Source organism: Dreissena polymorpha, chromosome 3, assembly GCF_020536995.1.
Source record: "Dreissena polymorpha isolate Duluth1 chromosome 3, UMN_Dpol_1.0, whole genome shotgun sequence".
Classification (NCBI taxonomy): Eukaryota; Metazoa; Mollusca; class Bivalvia; order Myida; family Dreissenidae; genus Dreissena; species Dreissena polymorpha.
In genome coordinates this window covers 24,498,279-24,512,593 of record NC_068357.1, presented here as the reverse complement: position 1 = coordinate 24,512,593, position 14,315 = coordinate 24,498,279, and the positions used below count along the sequence as shown (strand labels likewise).

Sequence of the window (14,315 nt, the reverse complement as noted above, 5' to 3'; positions counted from 1 at the left end):
TTGTATTTTCCTTTTCAGTGTGAACAAAGATGAAGTGTGTTTTGTGGTCAATGTCACAGCAGGTCTGAGTATTTTATTTTGTCTGAACTATTATATACCTATTGCACTTGGAAAAAGTAGTTTTGTTATTTTCTTGTATTAAGAATTGAAATCAATTAGGGGGTCATGCACACAATAGTTAAACTGGTATTTCCATGACGATTAACGGTTGTTTTCAATAGCATTTGTTTAAATTTGCTTCGATGAACATGCAGAATAATCTAGTGTCAGACTAAGAGAAATTACACGCCGCACAGCAGTGTTCTTAAATGGCCAGTTAACTGCCGTCACTTGTAATCAAATCACACAGAATACACACAGGAGTCACCCTATGGTTTTAATAATTTGTCACATAATGTTCTCTTCTTATTGACCTGTGGCGCAACAAATAAGTGTATGTGAACTTAAGTCAAACATGTTCATTATGATTGTACCGCAACAACAAAACAATGTTTGACTAAACAGATGAAAATTTAAAGTAAATAAACGGTAATCACTAAAAACGAATGCCAAGAAGCATTATCGATAATTAAAGATTGAGTGTGGTAAGCATTACAAAAGTTAATATACATAACTTATTATGTACTTCCATACTAAAGATAGAGACGAGTTTATTCAAAATAAATTGCTAAATTCTTAGACTTCTTAAACACAATATTGCCAAAAAACCTTTTAAATTATGTATAGAACAACCGGATTTTGATTCAAATACTTTAATGACCCTGTTAAACCAAACGAAACGTTTGATTAGTCAGATTTAATCAGTTCATGTGATAAAATGTGCATGTTTTGACCAGACAAAAAAAATAGTTTTTCCAAAAAACATTTAAATATCGAGAACGCTTGGTGCGAATCAACAACTTACTCGTGGTACACACGTATTGACGTATTTATAGACTGTGGTAAAAATCTGTTTTAAATCCACATTATTCAAGGAATTTGTTTGTGCGTTATAGACATATTTTCAAACACAAAGGAAAATGTGAATAATAAAAAATAATATGATAATGTTGTTTTAGAAAAGAGATTGATCAATTAAGGCACTGTTCCGATCTTAAGTCAGTAATATTGTTTTTGTCGCTTTGCCATTGATTACCATAGCGTATGCAAAATATTTTATACTTATAATTAAATATATCGGTTATTTTGCTCTTGAATTAACTACGTATTGTGTAGAAAATGTCGATATGATAATTTGAAGAAGAAAAACAGACGCAATGTTCATGTGAATCTTAATGTTGGTATTACCTTCTTTTTTTAAAGGTGTTGGGCTGTTGTATGGGAAATTGGTAAAAATCTTATGTCTATTTTATTTTGTATTTATTGTTTAGCTATTTCATGATAAGATTTTCACTCATTACTAAGAACGTGTGTTATACAGGGTATTGGTAAACATATTTTCCTATGTTATTCCATTAAACGAAAAAGCTTTTTTAATTTAAGCTATTTTTATAAACTGCAAGTTCATATAACCATATATTTATTATGATGTAAACAGTTTTCCGATGAGTTAAGTTCATCGAGAATGTGGCTGTTAAATTTAAAGTATTTCAAACCTTTAACTGTCTCTCAATATTGACTCGAAATCTGTTATGTCCATGTGTTCCATTTCATGACAGGATCTGCCTCATTTTATCAACCCAAGTCTTCAGCCTGATTCCATCTTTGAATGCAGTACTGATGATGAATGCCATGTTCTATACACGGTTACTTTGGGCGAAGGAAACGATCAGGAATGGCATGTGTTATTTTATGCGGTTTGCCAAAAATGAGATTGTGCTTAATGTATCGTTTGTGCTTTATAGGAGTTCATGTACAACTAATATTTATTGTACAATATGTATACAACGCTTATTTGTCATTTAACTGTCTTTTTAAGACATTTTTACATAAATTCAGTCGGTTAATATTATTTTCGTTCAAATTGAAATTAGCTTCTGTAGTATTTTCACTTAAATTGGAAACATTGTTCTAACAAATTATTTTAATATTATTTCAGTATCGAATATAACGTCGCACGAGCAGAAGACATTAAAATGCATGTTTTTTCAACATGTCAGTCGTGCATTTCCCCGTCAAATACTAATTGCACGATAGATTTGGCGTTCCGCATCCCAGTATTTGTGAATTTAAACGAAAGGAAAGTGTGTGTTTCACTTCTCTTGAAAAGGTTTGTAAATTATAATCGTTCATCTTTTAAATGTGGTGTTCTTAACAGTTTTATTAGGAAAGGGATTCTATAAATGCGATAAAATGAAATTAAATGTTCCATAACTGTGTGTAATGGTAATTTGTATGATATGACAGAGATCCCATGTGGGCATGAACATTCAAGCACACATCAGCTTATAATTACATGCAGAATAATAATTAATATATTGTGGGATATTAGAAAATACAAAATTAATGACAGCTTATCAAAAATGTAATATGTAAAATGTTTTCTTCAGTTCGGGAGAACGAGGTGAAATGAGATGTTTCCATATTTCAACAAACAACACTAGACAAGCATACGGTATTTTTTTAAATTCAGTTATGAATAAAATTGTTTTGATTACATCAAGAAGGTATAAACTATATGTATTTTAATACAGAAAATCGCGTAGTACTTTATAATAGTTATATTACATTAAAGTTAGTGATTGTTTTTGTAAGCCGGCCAGAAAAATCCCCGACCATACTGGGGATCGAACCTTTCCCGGTTCCAAATTAGGCAGACACTCTACCGCGTCGCTATAAAAGCTAGCTCTTATAGCAAGGTTCTCCTTATTCTGAACCCTACTACATTATTCCAAGTGAATGGGTTCATGCTAGCCAAATCTGTTTACGCATTTTAGCTCCGCCCGGCTACGTTTGTTTCTAAACGGTTGTAACTGTAACACCCGGAATTTTACGTTGTTCTTTAATAATTTAAATGAACACATATTTTATTATGATTAGTATGCTAAAGTTACAAGATAGTTTCATGAAAAAAGAACACATTACTTCACAATACATAAGTCAGCAATATGCCAAGAGTATGCGATTTAGACATGGCAATTAAAATGTGATTTACTGTTTGTAATTGACATTTGTATACAAAATAGGCTGTCAGGTTCTTGAATGTTTGAATGGCGGATTCTGTGATGGACATGTGCAGGACAGTCCGGTGTGTTACTGCCAGATAGGATTCACTGGAAAAACATGTGAAACTAGTAGGAATACAGATTTACATTTTTCGTTTGCACTGATTTATCATCATGCATCTCACTTGTTTAATTAAAAGCAAACATTACTAACATAAAGTAAATGCATTTAGGTTTGAATCTTTAAATATAGAAAGAAGCTTTGGCTTTGATTGAAGCATTGGTAAATTAATTACACCGTCGTATTTACCACATGTTAAACTGTGTGGGTATTATTCATATTCATATTATTATTATTATTATTATTATTATTATTATTATTATTATAATTATCATTATTATTATTATTATTATTATTATTATTATTATTATTATTATTATTATTATTATTATTATTGGTATTATTATTATCATTGCAAGTTAAGCATTTGACGATAGACTTAGTTAAAATAAACTAACGGGTATATGTTCGCTACAAACGCTTCAAACAATGAATATTTTCATTATTTGTAGATGTAACTAATGATGAAAACGGGAGCTGCCTAAATGTGAGTTATTTTATCAAAAGTTACATAGCGAAATTTGTATTTCCTTTTTAAATTCAAATTTCGTTAATATGCAAATGGCTTATTTAGCAAACTACAGTGTATTTTAAAGGATTTTGTTTCTTGACATGTTCTTTGTAGACGTTCAACAAGATGTCTGGAAGTATCTCAACAGAGTTCCGATGTCCAGAGAGTAATTGCTCCTATCCGTTTACCGTCTGTCAGGCAAACAAGTATGTATGATAATATGTTGTTATTATTTATTTTAGATTTTAAGTAATCGTGTCATGACATAACGAGTCTTAACCATATATTAAACAAAAAATACATTGGATCTGAAGCCAAAAAAGCTAGGAGTAAAATATTTTAAGGCACAAAACCGTATTCAGCTGTATTCTATTAAATGTACTATGTATTACAGTACCACGTTAGAAACTGGATACGTGGCTTCACAACTGGATATCAATATATCACCATCAAGAAATTACAAACAAAACCAGTGTGGTTGCACAACTTGGGTAGCTGACTTGTCATCCGTGTTCAACGGTTCATTTGCGTTTTGTCTTCAAATTAAGGACAATGCGACTGGGTATATTTAGACAATTTATCTGTCAGTTGGAAATATATTTTCGTGTTTAGATTATGCGTAATTCTTATTATTTATTCAGATACAATATATAATTATTGATTTTTTATTATTATTATTACACAGAATTGTACTGGATGAAATATGTCCAAGGGCAAGTTTTACAGGTAAGTTGATTTATGTACATAGTTTCGTTTAATGAGTCTACAACTAACAAGAATTTGTTATAAAAGTGAAATAATGAAGTAAATAAAATTGCACATGTGTCTAATGTTTAGTTTTATTTTATTTGCAGGCTCCGAGGCCTCGACACCAATTACTTACAGGGTATGTGTTATGTCTTAGTTTTAGTTGTGTATGATGTATGGTTTATTTGTTTATTTAAAAGCAATCTCTATCATTTCTAAATGTGTTTCGCGAAATTGTAGGACAAGCCATATTTTCTGGTTCCAACACTACCTGCGGATTCTGTTGTGCTATGTGTTCAAAATGAAACGTGTAACTTGAATGTCTACTACACAGATGGATCGACGTTAGGAGTACCACAACAATGGTTGGTTTTATAAGTCACCTATTTTAAAACGTAATGAGTGGTACGTTTGTAAATCATCGTAAATTTGAAGTAGCGAATTTTCAATTTTTTTATTTTCTGATTATTTTAAGATATTGTGTGAATTTAAACGTCATTGAGACATAAACATCTAGGAATGTTATGATGACAAATGAGTACCGTAGATTTAATTACTTTCCAGCCCAACCCTTAAAGATACGAGCATTACCAAATTGGTTGGATTATACGTTTTCCCATCGCAACATATGTCCACCCAATGTAGCAGCTACTTGTCATACAAGCCGGCATCTACAATTTTTCCTGGAGAAGTGCGAACGCTCTGTTTAAAAGTTTCAATTCAAGGGTAATACAGTAGGCTTTTAAATCAAATTTTTAAAAGGGTTTGAACAAGACTGCCTTATATAAAAAGGTTCTTTCAATTTTTAAGTATATGAAGACTTTACAGAGCATGTAATTGTGCTAAATGTTAACGCTTTTTAATACTTTAATATTCGACGTTGGTAATCGTCTTTGTGTTTCAAACGTCTTGTTCGACAGTTCCTTATACGCAAATATTACCGATCTTCAATATAAGTTGTTGGTTACGTGTTTTTAAGTTCTGGAAGTATCAGTTGTGTGATGTCAATTTTTCTGTTTATATTTTTCTTTATTAGAAAACAAGGAGAGGAAAGATGTTTCCGTTTAAAGATTGTTGCAAATGTGCCTTCTGAACGTACGTCAGATATAAAATTATATCGGATATTATTCAAATATATTTTTGATATATTAATATAATAAACATTTCTGAACAATTGTTCGACCAAACTTATAAATAAAACCAGCAATACATAATAAGTAATCTAATTGCGTGTAAACCATTTTGTATATAATTCAAAAATATAGTGTTTTATAAATATAAGGTTGTCCAGCTATATGTATTGCTGTTTATTAAAAGTAAACTATCTTTACAGTGGTACATCAATAAAACGTATAACAACTATTGCTTGCAAAGAAGCTTTTATTACTAACGTTATTATGAAAACTTTTTGTATCGCAATTTTTTCAGTTTTGTTCTGAATCCGAAAGTTAACTGTATCGTTTCAAAGTATCATAGACAGTGATATTATTTTAAGTCGATCGAACGAATTCAAGTTATTTAGTTTTAAATAAAATGAGTTTTGTTTTAGTTGTCCGCCCTTGTCGAGGAGTCACCTGCTTTGGCGATGCTGTTTGTACAACCGGAACAGAAATGCAATCAGGAACATGTGTGTGTCCGCCTGGATTTGTTGGCGTCAACTGTTTTGAAAGTATGTGAAAGTTTAACTGCATTGAGTTTTTATAAATGTTATATCATATCTGTTTTGATTAGTAAAAAACACATAAGTTTTGCATCATGGCAGCTATAAATATATAATAAAAATTTACTGTACATACTTGCAATCTCATCACGTGTTATAATTATTTGATATGACCTAATGTCAATGGCAGTTAGATGTGTATGCATTATGTGTTATTTTATCTTGGAATAGGATTTCTTAACTATACTTATCTGGTATTTTAACTTGATAGGCTTCATGTAGCTGCATATTTGTTAATGTTCGTCAGCCAGCAAAGTGTATTGTCTTTTTTACGGCTAAACTCTCACTCCTATATTGTGTGTCATTCCAGAGGTCAACACAACCAAAGACCTGCCAGGCGTCACGGGTGTTAATCTTACATTTAGCGGCCCGGAAACTCCCCATTTCGATCTAACACACGGTATCACAAAAACGCTGTCATGCTTCGAGGGTAGAGAATGCGTTACATCTATCTCGTATAATGGCCAACAGTCTAGACCGTGAGTATACTTCTATAATTTTGGCTAAGCTAAAAACATGTTTTTAATTTACATAAATAGTGGTAAATACATGAACAATTGTAGTTAACAACTTGTTTTGAATACTTAAAATGACACGATGTGATGCTTCGAGGGTAGAGAATGCGTTACATCTATCTCGTATAATGGCCAACAATCTAGACCGTGAGTATACTTCTATAATTTTGGCTAAGCTAAAAACATTTTTTAATTTACATAAATAGTGGTAAATACATGAACAATTGTAGTTTACAACTTGTTTTGAATACTTAAAATAACACGAACATTTTGCATGTGTGTGATAAACTCTCATCAATATTTCTTGTAAGGAAACTTAAAAAAAACTATAAAAATTTCCAATCCAAGGAGGAAGTGTCATAAAAAAAGCAAGTTCATTATATAACTACATTTTCGTTTAAATTGTAAATGTACATTTCCTTTATCGTATGTTATTTATACAACAGACCCATCAAGGGGTTTTGCAACTCTACGCTTTGGGTTACGGAAAGTGTACAGTCTTCTGGCATTAGCAATTCGAACTCCCATGAACTGTTGGTGAACGTAAGTGGAACAGCTGGAATATATAAATGTTGTTATCAAACAACAATTAACGGACTTAAGGAAAGGTAGGTGTCAGTTTCATTGCCCTTGTTAACACTTTAAGTGAGCAGCAAGAAACAAATGGATGAATAAACTATTTGTTGTTTAGTTGACATCGTATTATAATTCCTTAATAATCATATGACTCGAAAAAAAAGCTTAATACAGTATTCGTTTCACTTCCAGTCCTAACATAGACGAAATATGCATTGAGGTCAACATTTTACATCAATGTATGTATGCACAATTATTTCTTTCCAATACTTTTCCTATGAGACGTTAACAAATGAAATAACATCGACAACTTAAAAAATGTATGTTGTACAGTGCTGTTTTTTTTTCTATTTTAGATAATGGTGTATCTGGATTCATGGTATGAACCAACGAGATAAGCTATGCATCCTCATATAATTTTTAATCTCTATATAAGTCACAAAGTAACTACTTTAATAGTTTAATTTTATATCAAGTGCGTGTATTGGTATTGTTGTAAAAGGAATTATTTAGTTTTTATTAAATATTATATTGCAACCGTATTATAGAAAGAAGTGCAGCTTACCCGACCTCCAGCAAATTCCACATTCATTTGTCAAGCAAATTCAACTTGTCATTTGTCGATATCGACAGCACAAAAGAATGGAAAATGGTAAAGAAAGAGCATAATTGCGGCGCATTAATTACAACGTCTTTTTTTTATATTGGTACCTTAAAAGATCATAATTATACTGCTTTTACTTGATGTGTGCGTTAACAGAATGATATGGGTACAACACATTCTGTTTATAATTATACCAAAACAGACGAGTGCAATCCCGTTTCAGTGATCCTATTAAAGAATGCAAGAATGGTCTTGCGGGTACCCATATTTTCGACCCAGAAATCGGTCCAGATGGAATGTGTTTAACAGATATAGGATATACAACAGAAGGACAACAGTCCGTAAAAGATCTGTGTATAAAGTCGGGGTAAAGTACGCTTTTCATGAACAGCAATCTTTGTTAAATAAATGCGCCTACTATAAAAAAAAAAGTAGAACATAAAGCAATCAGGATCCTGCATATTATTAATCGAGTTCAGCCATTACGCATTATAAATTTTGAGCATACAAGTGAGTGGTGAATTTCCAATACGAAATTATTATGAATATCAAATCATTATGTTATAAAGGAGAACATTTCTGTATTTTTTAATTGCAGTCATAACGGTGAAGAACAACATTTTGTGCTTGAAATAAACAACTCACAAGGTATTTAGTTTGTGTACATCCTTTATGTGTAAGTGACGTTTAAAAGTAGTATAAATGAAACGAAAAAAATGCATTTAGTGGACTTCACCTCATATTTGCTATTTGTAATTACTTGTTATGCATGTCTGCCATTAATATCATTCAAAATCTTGACTTTCAGGTTTCGGTCCATGTCAAAAGAAACACTGTCTGAATGGGGGTCGATGTTCATCAGAGTCTAGTACGCCAGTATGCATCTGTAAGGCAGGATTTACTGACTACAACTGTGGGACAGGTTGTTTGACCCTGAACAAATCTTTATTAAAAAGCGTGATATGCTTATATGTGAAATCCGAACTATCTCTTAACATATTCAAATGTCAAATGTAATTGCTGTTACAAAGACCCTTTTCACAACGAAATATATAATATCATGATGTTTTTTCTATGATGCATTTTAAATAGTTTAACCATGTTCGCTTAAATTGCCCCTGAAGAGAAGCGCCATGCACTTATCATTCTTAATAAGTCACTCAGTAATTGAAGTGTGCGACTATGTATATATTAAACTGGCAAAAACGCACAATACAATGCGTTTTTCAAAGTTGCTCGATAGCTTCTTTTTCTTTGAAACTCCCGTTTACAAGAAAAAAAACATTAAATGTCTTCACAGTTTATGCTATGCAAATGTTTGAGTGCGATCGTCAACACAAACGCGCACCAAGTAATTAAAAAGAATTGTATTTTAGTATACGCAGATTATAATTTGATGACTACGTTTCAATCTTGTTTGAAAATAAAAAATTCTCAGTACAACAATAGGAAAGAAACGTGCATAACCTTAATTTATTAATACATATATTTAAGAAATTATGATATCGAAATTTCAGAGGAAGAATGCAAGATTGGCTCCATTCCAAGCAGTATCACTTGCGGAAGCTCCTCCTGCTTCCTAGACTTCCTGGTCACTGGAAGGTAAATTCGTTGACATTGAAACTCTCGTGGAATTTTACATAATTTGGAAATGTATAGCACCATATACTAATAAATTATTAGTATGCATTTATGTACATATATGGCATTGAGAAATTATTAAGTACATATTGTGCATAAATGGCATTGAGAGTTTAGAAAGTACATATTAATAAGAAGAATATATGAGAGAGTTGAATATTGGAAGGTAAATTCGAAACAATAAAAAAATTGGTGTACTTGTAAATGTACAAAGGTGGTCAAGAGTTATTGTTTACATCAATCATTCCTCTACCTGTGAATTGGTAAGGCAATTAACCATTCTCGAACATTCAAATTAATCTTAACTTTAGTACCCGAATGCCATCTATTGTGGAGCGTTCTTCTGGTCATCTGTCACACACAGTCAAACAAGATGGTGCTGCGTACACATTTGCCATTGATATAAACGCTCACAACACCACGGAAGTATGCTTGAATATATCCACAGGTGGACATACAAGGTTGAAATATGTTTGTTATTTGTTCGATTCTTATGTTATTCAAAAAGAAATAATTTATTGTAAGCTTTTTCAAGTAGTTTAATAAATAACTGAAGAGACTGTACATCAGTTTATATGTATTGTTTGCAATTTGTTTGATGGTGATAATTAAAAATAAATATATAAAAAAAACACATCTAGTAAGGCTTCTTTCTACGGAATCATAACTTAAGTGTATTTATTGGTATGTTCATGTTGATATGTGTCAATATTACAACAAGGCAGTCCCACAGACAACTTTATATTCCACTGAGATTAATTTTAACTTGAAGTGGTCCCTTGGCTTTGAGTCGGCGTAATTATTCATGACTTCTGAAAATCGTCTAAATGACATTAAACTCTTCCAATGGGGAAATTGAGAGGACATGACAGGCTCAAACTTTTAACAATGAAGAACGACCTTGGCCTTGAGCCGGCATAACTGATTCCTTCTATCTTCACATCGTTTCAATGCCCAAAACGTTTGATGCAAGTTTTTAAAACTCGTCATAAAGTGTAGGATATATGAAAGGAATACAGAGGTGTTGCGGACTTACGCAAGGACAGACGGACAAGGGCATTCCTATTATTCGACTGTCCTTTCGAGTGGGGGTTAATTATATATAAAATAACACAATGTAATTAAGTGTTTCAATTGCATATTTTATTTGTTCCTTTCTGTATTTTCAGCGAGTGTAACATGTCGACATGTATAGCAGTAAAATACACAGATACCTCGGTTTGTTGTTATGACAATATCAATATTAAGCATTTCATGTACATCGCTAAAAGCCTAAAATAGATGTTCATTGTGTAGCATATACTGTATTCATTTTAAACTTGTTTTGTTTGTTGATGACGATTTAATACTGTAGATTGTGTGAGAACGGTTGCAACGGCGAATGCGTATTATTACCAATTTGTGAAATTTCAGTCGATCGGAACGCCGGTCCTAAATTGCACGACGAAAGACGGCAAACCGGGTGAATGTGATATTGTACTGATTACCACAAAACCACTTTCCAACGGAGAATGGTCAGTATGAAATATATGTTCGTGTTTGAAGTATTTGCCAATGCATATAATCGATTTGGATTGCATGGCCTACCTCTTCGATTACTATCTGATAGAATAATCACAACACGGGTACCTGGTTACGCACATGTTATGTGTATATACATTTTGCGTCATTCCAAATATTGAAAATTCAATAGCTACGCAGGTTTCACATGTGTTGAGCAAATTTTTGTTTTCACAGTCCGCAACTGTTCGTCCATCCTGACACTACATTGGAACGTGTTCACATATTCGAGAACATGCTCATCAATTCTACTAACATCATGCCACACTGCGTTTCCCAAGTTTCCGCACACACCCCAAACGAGTCAACCCAAAAACTCTGCATAATGGATAGTGCACAGTAAGTATTCGTGCTTCTCTTGATGCATAATTGTAAAGCATTTTATCTTAGTGTTGAGATGCGTTTATTTAGCGAGGCTTAGAGAACCTCAACCACGAGAAAATAAACTTATCTGTATTCTAAACTTGTATGTGTTTAAATTTTTCTAAATTGTATTATTCTTGTTAGTGTTAAGTTTGCAAAAACAACAACGAATGAACAAAAAAAAAAAACAACTTGCAATAAATGCGTTTTAAATGGTCTACAAATAATGTTGACATGTGTCCGAAAGTGTAATATATTGATGCGAGTATTTGTTCAATATAAATGATATCATATTTATTAAGTCTACATACAATCACAAACGCAAAAGTGTTTCGTGAACAAAACGTTATATTGGTCGTATTGTCTGATTAAGTATAGTTCAATATCGGTTTAGAGATTTTTTTTATTGTCAACTATTCCGTTAAAACATTAGATATAAATTCTTTATGAAGTGACACATATATGTACATTATTCTGCGTTCATTCTTTTTCAATTTCAAAGTTGTTCTGTTTCGTGGGAAAAAGTGAACAGAACCAAAATGACCATAAAGTTATGTATTAACATCGTTTAAAACTGTCACAATTCCATTGCAGAATTTTGATGTGTCTAAACACCACGGTCACACAGCCAGGTATGGATTTCGGTTTAATATCTTCACTTTTTGTGTTTGAATTTGTTATTTGAGCAGCCGAAAGTATTTGACAATGTTTGCACATGGATATGGTTCACACCGCGCAGCAAAAAATAATAAACGACGCATCTGGCTGTTCTGCCCAACGCACCAACTTGTTCTTGAAATGGAAATAAATCTTCTTTTTTTCGTTAACATATCCTCTTTTAAACAGACGCTGACAGTGAAAACGTAACGTGTAATTGCGTCCTGCTTATTTCTTTCGATTTGGCATAAAAGTAAATCAGTGCTAGTTTGCAGCGGAGGAATTACAAAGATACAGAGCAGACAAATTACATTGTATCGACGAGTGGATCTGTGTATAGTTAATAATATCGTTAACGAAAAAATAAATATAATACTGTTAAGTTCTAATATTAAGTATGCACATCTTAAAATTAATCAATATTTTTCAGCATGCAAAGCCAGTACGGAAGGTTAGTATATTTCTTGGTGAATTTGGTCTACATGCTATGGCGTAAGTCAAGTAAACCAGTGATCTGTTTGCATTGTAATTTTCTTGTTTTTCTTCTTCAATTCAAACCTTTAAGCTGTTGTATGAAGTATTTTAGTTGTGCGGGTTGAAAACATGTTCATAATTATATACGCTTTATTTTACAGCAACGACCCAAGCGGTAAGCAAGTTTGGATTTCAATATTGAATAGTGGTCTTGATTATATAAATGTATATAATAATAATAGCAGTCTACCTTTTTCAAATGTTATTTTGGCAATTAAACAGCTTCGCATGACTGTTATTTCATCATTCATATTATTCATTGCAAGTATAAAGTAATTAACCAACTATGTAAACCATACGGACGGAATGTGTCACACATTTGTCGCAAAAGATCAAACATAAGCATGGTTCAACTTGATAAAATTTAAAATTACTACAAGCATAATTGACGATGGGCTCGACATGTTGCCGGAAGCCGTCTAGTATAACTAAAAACATAAAACTAGTGTATATTAATCATAACATACAATTTTTTATGAACAGAAGCAGCTGGTGATGACAGGCATGGTAAGTTGCGTCTGTAAGCTTGAGAGTAGCGAACCAATCAACGTCATCAAACGGAATCCTCGCCCGTCGACGAAAGCGCTCACCAAGGTAGCCGGGTTTGGTGCCAGCGGCATGGCCGGCGCAATGGCCGTCGGTGTTCTCATCTATCTTGTGATCAAGAAGATCAAAGCCAAACCCTCCACCGTGAAATGCATGAATGCGAAGCCTCAGCCTGCCATGAAACCAAAAGCAGAAGTAGCCCCGGCATCACCGGAAGTGCCGAGTTTTCTGAAGCGTCGACAGGTTCGGCCAGAAATGGCGTGGGAACAGGGATTTTAAGCAGAGCAAAACTGATGTATTTATTTACACAAATTTAAAGAAAACATTGACACTGTAATAGATAGTTGGTGATGGGTTAATTCACAATATTTTAGTTAATTTGAATTGATAGAAATGACATGACGGTCTTTGACATATCAAATGAGTTAATTTATACAGAAATAGTGTACGGTGTTGGTGTGAACTTTTGTGGATTTTTACGTGAAAAATATAGGAAAAAGTTTGGGCAAATCGTGTTTCAAGTTGACAGATTTTGATGTTGTTTTTGTTCTGTGTTTACAGATTAATTTGTATGCTTTTCTTTCGTTTTAACTTATTTTTTCTTCACATGTAGTGTTGTTGTACTTTTCTATTTTATCTGTTATAGACATTCAAATTTATGTTTATAGTGTACCTACTGTACTTCTGAATATAGTTTGGGAAATGGAATTTAGTTCTCGAATAAATAGTGAGCAATTGATGTTTACTTTTTGTCTTCCGTCAGTTTTAATTCTTACAACTAGATTTGTAAAGCGTACCAGTATGTTTAAATGATGGGTGGTGAAAAAGAATGTACACTAACCGAAGTTCGACCGGGAATTATCACATTTCAATATGGGTGGAGGCGTTCCTAATGTTTCGACTGTTAAACGTCACTATATAATATATAATACAATAATTTATTGGTCACTGATATCAAAGATCTAAATATCTTTGCTGATGTTGCTTGTACTTAATCCATTTCGAAATATTTTCACATAAATGTTCCATGGTGCTTGTATCAAAGCTTCTGAAATGCCCCCCTTCCCCTTAAACAAACATTGCTTCCCTTTCAACGCACATTTATTTATTGAAGAC

General features: G+C 32.6%; 1 protein-coding gene across 6 annotated transcripts in view; it reads left to right on the top strand.

The window, feature by feature from the left end:
- Positions 1-13,938, top strand: part of LOC127873320 (uncharacterized) — a 95,341-nt gene extending 81,403 nt beyond the window's left edge. For all 6 annotated transcript variants that reach the window (XM_052417131.1, XM_052417130.1, XM_052417129.1 and 3 more), the window contains 32 exons: positions 19-62; positions 1,303-1,328; positions 1,659-1,777; positions 2,039-2,209; positions 2,490-2,554; positions 3,126-3,233; positions 3,678-3,712; positions 3,851-3,942; positions 4,131-4,298; positions 4,422-4,462; positions 4,591-4,622; positions 4,724-4,848; positions 5,048-5,209; positions 5,520-5,578; positions 6,033-6,152; positions 6,514-6,682; positions 7,165-7,326; positions 7,487-7,533; positions 7,651-7,673; positions 7,843-7,946; positions 8,122-8,265; positions 8,497-8,546; positions 8,707-8,820; positions 9,416-9,500; positions 9,851-10,000; positions 10,709-10,757; positions 10,953-11,053; positions 11,277-11,438; positions 12,057-12,094; positions 12,550-12,570; positions 12,755-12,768; positions 13,137-13,938. In XM_052417131.1, coding sequence (XP_052273091.1) covers positions 19-62; positions 1,303-1,328; positions 1,659-1,777; positions 2,039-2,209; positions 2,490-2,554; positions 3,126-3,233; positions 3,678-3,712; positions 3,851-3,942; positions 4,131-4,298; positions 4,422-4,462; positions 4,591-4,622; positions 4,724-4,848; positions 5,048-5,209; positions 5,520-5,578; positions 6,033-6,152; positions 6,514-6,682; positions 7,165-7,326; positions 7,487-7,533; positions 7,651-7,673; positions 7,843-7,946; positions 8,122-8,265; positions 8,497-8,546; positions 8,707-8,820; positions 9,416-9,500; positions 9,851-10,000; positions 10,709-10,757; positions 10,953-11,053; positions 11,277-11,438; positions 12,057-12,094; positions 12,550-12,570; positions 12,755-12,768; positions 13,137-13,478 — 3,142 coding nt within the window. In that variant the 3' untranslated portion in view covers positions 13,479-13,938. The remainder of the gene's footprint in view (positions 1-18; positions 63-1,302; positions 1,329-1,658; positions 1,778-2,038; positions 2,210-2,489; positions 2,555-3,125; positions 3,234-3,677; positions 3,713-3,850; positions 3,943-4,130; positions 4,299-4,421; positions 4,463-4,590; positions 4,623-4,723; positions 4,849-5,047; positions 5,210-5,519; positions 5,579-6,032; positions 6,153-6,513; positions 6,683-7,164; positions 7,327-7,486; positions 7,534-7,650; positions 7,674-7,842; positions 7,947-8,121; positions 8,266-8,496; positions 8,547-8,706; positions 8,821-9,415; positions 9,501-9,850; positions 10,001-10,708; positions 10,758-10,952; positions 11,054-11,276; positions 11,439-12,056; positions 12,095-12,549; positions 12,571-12,754; positions 12,769-13,136) is intronic.
- Positions 13,939-14,315: the final 377 nt, after the last annotated feature.